Source organism: Vigna unguiculata, chromosome 7 (assembly GCF_037176805.1).
Source record: "Vigna unguiculata cultivar grain cowpea cultivar isolate G323 ecotype 2 chromosome 7, ASM3717680v1, whole genome shotgun sequence".
Lineage (NCBI taxonomy): Eukaryota > Viridiplantae > Streptophyta > Magnoliopsida > Fabales > Fabaceae > Vigna > Vigna unguiculata.
Window position 1 is genome coordinate 10,934,635 of NC_140798.1, and position 7,217 is coordinate 10,941,851.

The 7,217-nt window shown below is 33.0% G+C and overlaps 1 protein-coding gene across 1 annotated transcript; it reads right to left on the bottom strand.

Annotated features, from left to right (window-relative positions):
- Positions 1-323: 323 nt before the first annotated feature.
- Positions 324-3,714, bottom strand: LOC114191814 (putative serine/threonine-protein kinase PBL7). Its single transcript, XM_028081219.2, has 5 exons — positions 3,278-3,714; positions 2,484-2,674; positions 2,065-2,254; positions 1,583-1,974; positions 324-865 (listed from the first exon to the last, which is right to left on the bottom strand). The coding sequence occupies exons 1-5, from the start codon at positions 3,387-3,389 to the stop codon at positions 602-604; spliced, it is 1,149 nt and encodes a 382-aa protein (XP_027937020.1). The 5' UTR covers positions 3,390-3,714; the 3' UTR covers positions 324-601.
- Between the last annotated feature and the right edge of the window lie 3,503 nt (positions 3,715-7,217).

Genomic DNA, 7,217 nt, shown 5'->3' on the forward strand with positions numbered 1-7,217 from the left:
ATCTCGTGGTTTTATTGGGATTATGCTACGACATTTAATCATCATAAGCGTGCACGTGTGATTGCAAGGAAACTCGGGTCAAGTATGTGCTACGAAAGTGTATTCAAGAGCGATTGCACCGCGTAAAACAGTATAAAAAGTTACATTTAAAATCTGTACACGACAATATAAACATCTAAACAAGACGAAAGTAGGAGATAACACATGATATTATGTTATACTTCATTGGTTGAAAAAGCCAAATTTTATAGAGCTTCGTTACTGTACAAACGACCAGGATAAAGAAAAATTGACAACTATGGAATGCCAAGACAGAAGGAACATGAATAACGAATCCAGTAATTTGCTTTAAAAATAGAAACTAAAGGGAAAAGGAAGTGGATATTCTATCTTGGCTCCAAATGGAAAATAGAAGCACTTATGTGCACCAGAAGTAGAACAAAATTTTACAACAACTTTAGCAACTATGCTCTGAACGAAGAACACCACCACAAGACAACCAGTATTAACATCTACAAATCTATATATCTTTCAGTATACTATAAGATGTTTGAAATTTGCACCAGACTACCATAACTAACAAACATTGAGTTCTATATCACTACCCCCTCTTGGTTCTAGGAGGAGTTCCAGGAGCAAGGCGAGAGCTTTGTACAGTCTGTGTATTGGGATCATATTTTTGTGACGCAAGGTAACTCAAAGCAGTGACAACATCAGCTATAACTGGACGCATATTGGCCTGCTCCTGAACACACATAGCTGCAACAGCAAGGGCCTGGTATAGCCCTCTTGAAGGATATTGACCTTGGAGCATCGGATCAGCCATTTGTGAGAATTTTCTTCGATCTTTGAACAAGGGTCTGGCCTGCAATTTAATCAAATTACATAAATAAGGAGAAAACCCAAGGTAGTCACAGTTTATGGAATATGCAGAACTTTGAGCACCAATTTCAACATCAAAGTAGGAATTTCATTTTATGAGAAGATTTTACTGAGAAGGGAACAAAATAAAGAGGATGAAATCAGAAAACCTACCAAACGACAGGAAACGACAAAAAGTACTCGGAAGAAAATATCAGTTGAAAGAACTTTCGAATTACCATGACAGTAATTTCTTCTTGAAAGCAATGTACCCGTGTTTTGTTGCTCTACTTAATTAAGACATAACTGAGAACTATTAACTATTTGAGTGAAAATGATTTCACCTGGCAGGTAATATTTTGAACTGTTTGAGAAAAGATACGAAACACCTCTTATAACAAGGAGTAAAAACATAAATAGCAAATCCCCATGAAAAATGAAATAACGAACTTGCAAGTCCTATACTTAGGAAAGAGATCAAACTTTCAACACTTTCCACAAATTCCCACAAGTCCACTTATGCAAGTAAAGTTTATCAGGTATGCGCAATTCGTATTGAAATAATTGCCTCCCCTTATTTAAACCACACCACACTACCTTTTCGCTATTAGTATGCAAATGAAGCGATCCAGTGTTATATTGGATGATTTATTATACAGAGCTCCTGCATATAAATTACGAGTCAGACCTATGAGATGAGATAACAGTAGGACTTTCTTACCCAGGCAACAAGATTCTGTTCTCCTGCAGATCTTGAATTGTCAATTGCTTTCCTTCCAGTAATCATTTCCAGAAGAACAACACCAAAGCTATAAACATCTGATTTCAGAGTCAGTTGACCTGTCATTGCATACTCTGGTGCACAATATCCATAGGTTCCCATAACCCTTGTTGATACATGGGTGTTTTCCCCCACAGGGCCAAGTTTAGCCAGACCAAAATCAGATAACTTTGGATGATACCCTTCACCAAGCAAAATGTTGGAGCATTTTAAATCACGGTATATGACAGGAGGATTAGCTTTGTCATGTAAATATTCCAATCCCCTTGCAGCCCCAGCAGCTATTTTCATCCGTGTGTTCCAGTCAAGTTGTTTCTTCCCAGGAGAAATATCTGAGTATCAAATATTTATTAACAATATATACTTGAAGCCAATACATAAAGAATTGAAAGAGATGACATATAAATTTGTAATACAAATACCATGTAAGTGGTCTTCCAATGATCCTAATGACATAAATTCATAAACTAGAAGCCTTTGATCCCCATCAGCACAATAACCAATCAGGTTGACAAGGTTAGGGTGGTGAAGAAGACTTAACATCAAAACTTCAACAAGGAATTCTCTGTTCCCTTGTAGTCCATTTCGGTCAAGTTGTTTAATTGCAACAATCTACATTCAACGTTAGAAAGCATGAAACATGTTGCCATATCAAACTACACAACTTTAAACCTCATTCCATTGCTAGCAAAACTCATAAGATGCTACTCTGGCTGTCAGAAAGCAGTGTGGATGAGAGAGAAATGATGAACAGCAAGAAAAAAAATGAAGCATTTCATCATTTCCCTAAGAATTTCACATATTCTTCATAAACCGAAGAAATCATGAGAAACACACTCACTTGATTGATACTTTCCAAACGCCCTTTGTAGACTCTGCCAAAGCCTCCCTCACCCAAAAGACATTCAGCTCTGAAGTTTCTAGTAGCAGTTGCCAACTCACGGAATGAGAATGTCTGTGCAGCAATGTGCTCCGGGTTTCCGTTTTTAGTGGAATCTTTGGAATTCATGGATGAATTCCTCTTCATTTTCCCTGCATTCCACTCCAAAAACTAATGATTTAAGTGTGAAGAAATATAAACAACAGCCGGTTTAGATTTAACAGCCAAGACAATTTGTATTTCTTCAGTGTCTAAGATTCAAAAAGTACCACATGGTATGTTTCATTTATCAAATTCCAGAAAAAGAATCACTTGCTGACTTGATCTCATAGGATGCATAATTTCAAAATTACCATCAACAGTACAAATTTTTAGTTCATATGTATACTTTATGAAAACCAATAAGCCAAAGAAACAAATCAAATGCACAATTTTTAGATTCAACACTGCAGAGGAGCATAAAAATGTTAAATAAAAGCGTTCTGTCATATTTTTATATGAAATTCGTCCTATCTTTACCTGAGAAGTTGGCTCATCCAGGACTCAATCTGGTCTACCAAATGCATACAAAATTAAAATTCACAAAATTTCATTCATTACAAATAAGAGAAGACATGACCCCAATTAATCTTCATAAGAAAGGAACAACAGAAATCGAGGGGAAAACACAAGTCTCATGAGAGGGGTCTCGTTATCCCAAACCATTGATGACTTGATTTTACACCCAACTTCAACAAAATCAACAACATCGCTACCTGGGGTGGTTTTGATCGGATCAACAAGACTGTTCTGCGCTTCCATCTTCTCTAACTTCTTCTTTAGCTTCTTCTTAGTGTTTGAACTTCCAGAACAGGGAATCCAACCCATGTTTCAATTTGTTTTTCCCTCTTCCCTTTTCACGCAGATATGCAGATGGTTGTGGAAGAATCAATGGATCAGTCAAAATTCACATGAAAATGAGTCACCTCTTACACTTGGTGTTGCTTTAATGTCATCATAATCAGCAGTGTCTCTTGTGATTGTGAGGTTGTCTACGATTGGTTTTCAATTTTCGTAGTATTTTCAAGCAGAAATTTCGTCATTGGTTTCTTTTTGGTCGGAAAAACACCATCATTGGCTGAGATGCGCCACACTGGATCAAGGCTGAGACAAACTTCTTTCTCACATCCCCTTTGACGATGTCGTTTAAGTGTCCGTGTCCAAATATATAAATTAGGTTTAATTGCGTTTTTGGCTTTTATAGTTTACTTTGATTTTAATTTTTTGGTCGTTATACTTTAAAAATTGTTTTTATGTGCTTATTACTGAAGTTTTTTTTTTTTTTTATAATGGTACGTTAAACACAATCTTTTGACTACCAGCCGACTTCCTAACACCACAAGCATAGTTGGAATTTTTATTTTAATTTCAAATTTTAATAATGAATTATGTGGCAGTAAAAAACGTAAAGGCAGTTTCAATTTTTTTTTTCAAATTTATCTCCTGCAAACGGACTTTCTTCTTCTTTTGCTCGAACATTCATTATGTCACCCATGAAAGTTTTGATCTTTATTTTGTAATGCGTAGAAGGAGAAAGTGTTACGGAGGAAAGCAAAAGATGGAAAACAGTTTCATTCTTGTATCACACCTAGCCGGTTCTGTTAGTTTATCAACACATATCATTCTTGACCGACAACTCATATCGGAGAAGGTTGGGGGACTGACGTCCCTTCACCTATCCTCTGACGGTTATCACTTTTTTAACCTTAACACTGTTCACCACACTTAAAGGCTGGGGGACTGGTGTATCACACCTAGCCGGTTCCGCTAGCTTATCAACACATATCATCCTTGACCGACAACTCATATTGGACAAGGCTAGGGGACTGGTGTGCATATCGAGGCAGCCAAGTATCCAGCCTAGGTCGAGTTAGCCTAACTTGTACCGGTTTTAACCTAAACTAAACATCTAAAGGGACAACCTGCATCTCATATCACCAACGTAAGCCATCAAGGCAAGTAGCCGGCCTAGACCGACTACTCCAGCATATCTGGTAAGATTACAACCTAAACCGACCACTTCAATAAACTCAGTATGATAGAAGCCCCCGCATTCAATAAACCTTAAGGGCCTGGGTTTGGGCCTTGGCCCACTCGCAAGCCCCACCTAGAGCCCAAGTCAAGGCCCAGCCCATGAAATGGTCAAACGTCATTAATGCTCTATAAATACGCGTGGACCCCATCATTTAAAGGTACACATTCATTAATCACTGATTTGACTTTAGGAGAACTTTGACTTACTTGAGCTTCGGAGACTCTTCTGCAGGACTTTAGGCCAACTGAGGAGATAGCGGACTACATGGTAAGGTGACGCTTGTGCCTAACCTATCTTATTTGTTCTCTCTGCAGGAACAATTCTTTTTTTAAGGAAAATTGTCTTCCGCAAATAGAGATGCCAAATAAATCCATCCCCGTGGGTATTGTCTGAATCCGTCTCCGTTTTGACGGGAAATTCACGTATTGACTGAGTATGGGTATGGGAAATCCCCAATTTTTTCAATTGGATATGGGGATGGGGATGGGGATGGGGATGAATATATACCCGCCATAATACCCGTCCCCGCCATATCTCCATCCTCATTTAAATCATTAAAATATTCATAATTAATTAAGTAATCCTATATATATATTCTTTCTATTTTTTATTTTTTCTAAATATTTGGTTTGTCATGAAACTTAATCGCATCTTCAATATATTTTTTATCTTATCATAACTTTTATGTAATTATGTTAAAATGATGTATGTCAATTAAAAAAATTATGTCTAACATTTGAATATTTCTATTATTTTTTAATATTTTTATTTATTGTATATTTTCCTTTCACATGAGAATGTTTAATCTCTCAATTTAAGTGTTTAATAACATAAACATTTCATTTACTAGGTAATATAAAAAAAAATCTTTACTTATTATTATTAATTTTTGTTTCATTTGAAGAACTATTTTATTTCGCTAAAACAATTTTTGTTATTTCTCAACCATTGAGTATATATGTTGATATTTGAAAAGTTTTCTTAGATCTCTAAGATATTTTTCGTCTTATCATACCCTTAATTATACATTTGTTTTTCTTTGTGCAATTCCTTCCAATAGTTTTCAAATTATTTATAAGACACACATTTGTTAATTTTTTAATATTTTTATTTTTGTTTATTTTCATCATGTAGAATACTATTTCGATAAATTTTATCTAATTATTTTTTATTTTCTAACTCATTACAATCAGACTTTAATTTTTTCACTATAATTGTATAAATAAGTTTTATCTATTACAATATAAAAATTTAATGTAATTGCCATGACTATTTTTTTATCACCATCCAACATATATTGGAGTTTAAAAGATACAAGATCTATGATAAAATTTTATTATGTTTATTATTTGTTCTTTGCGTCATTTTTGTATCAACCATTGAGTATATATGTTGATATTTGAAAAGATTTCTTAGATCTGTAAGATATTTTTCATCTTATCATACCCTTAATTATATATTTGTTTTCCTTTGTGTGATTCCTTCCAATAGTCTCCAAATTGTTTATAAGATACACATTTGTTAATTTTTTAATATTTTTATTTTTTGTTTATTTTCATCATGTAGAATATATCTAATTATTTTTTATTTTCTAACTTATTACAATCATACTTTAATTTTTTCACTATAATTGTATAAATAATTTTTATTTACTACAATATAAAAATTTAATGTAATTGCCATGAATATTTTTTTACCACCATCCAACATATATTGTGGTCCAAAAGATACAAGATTTATGTCAATTTGGTATCCATCGAAAAAAAAAAGTGTCAATTGCGTCCCCACTTTTGAAAAAGTGCATCAAGGTTCCTTTTAGAAAAAAACAATTAACGTCGTTAACAGCAGGCCACATGTCAAGTCCCTATTTTGACACGTGGCAATGTTAGTGTCACGTGACAGGATAATGCCACGTGTGACAACTGTCATTGTACTGATTTCAATTTAGTACCCATATATACTTGATTGTTTCAATTTAGTCCCCATTTTTGTGCCTTTGGTTCAATTTTATCCCATTTTTTTTTTAATAATTGAAGAAGATTTTTTAAGTCATTTTTTTTATAAGATTAAAAGTAATTAAGTATAAATATTTTTACAACATTAAGTACTTTGATATTTATATTAAAATTTATTTGTACAAAAAATGTTATACTAATAGAACAATATAATCATCTACTTTTTTTTTTCAAAGTAAAACAATATTGTTTCTGTCAAATTTAAGACCAAATCTATTATTTGTATAAATGTTGTTTTAATTAAACCTATATTTTAATTTAAATATTTTTTTCCTTTTATATTTTTTTAAAAAATAGTTTTTTCCTTTTATATTTTTTTAAAAATATTTTTAAAATTTATCAACTAGGTTTCATTAATGTTTGCAAATTTAATAAATGTTTTGGTTCTCATTAAATTTTATTTGGTATTCTAATATAAAATGTAAAACAATTATAATTTATTTCAAAATATTTGATATCGAAGAATCAACCATACTCCTAATATTGAATATTTGATAATATTATGTTTCCTTTACCGTAATTTTTTATTATTTTATAAAAATTAATTAAAATTAATATTAAAGTAGTAAGAGAATGGATATGGGTATGGGTACGAGATTATACCCG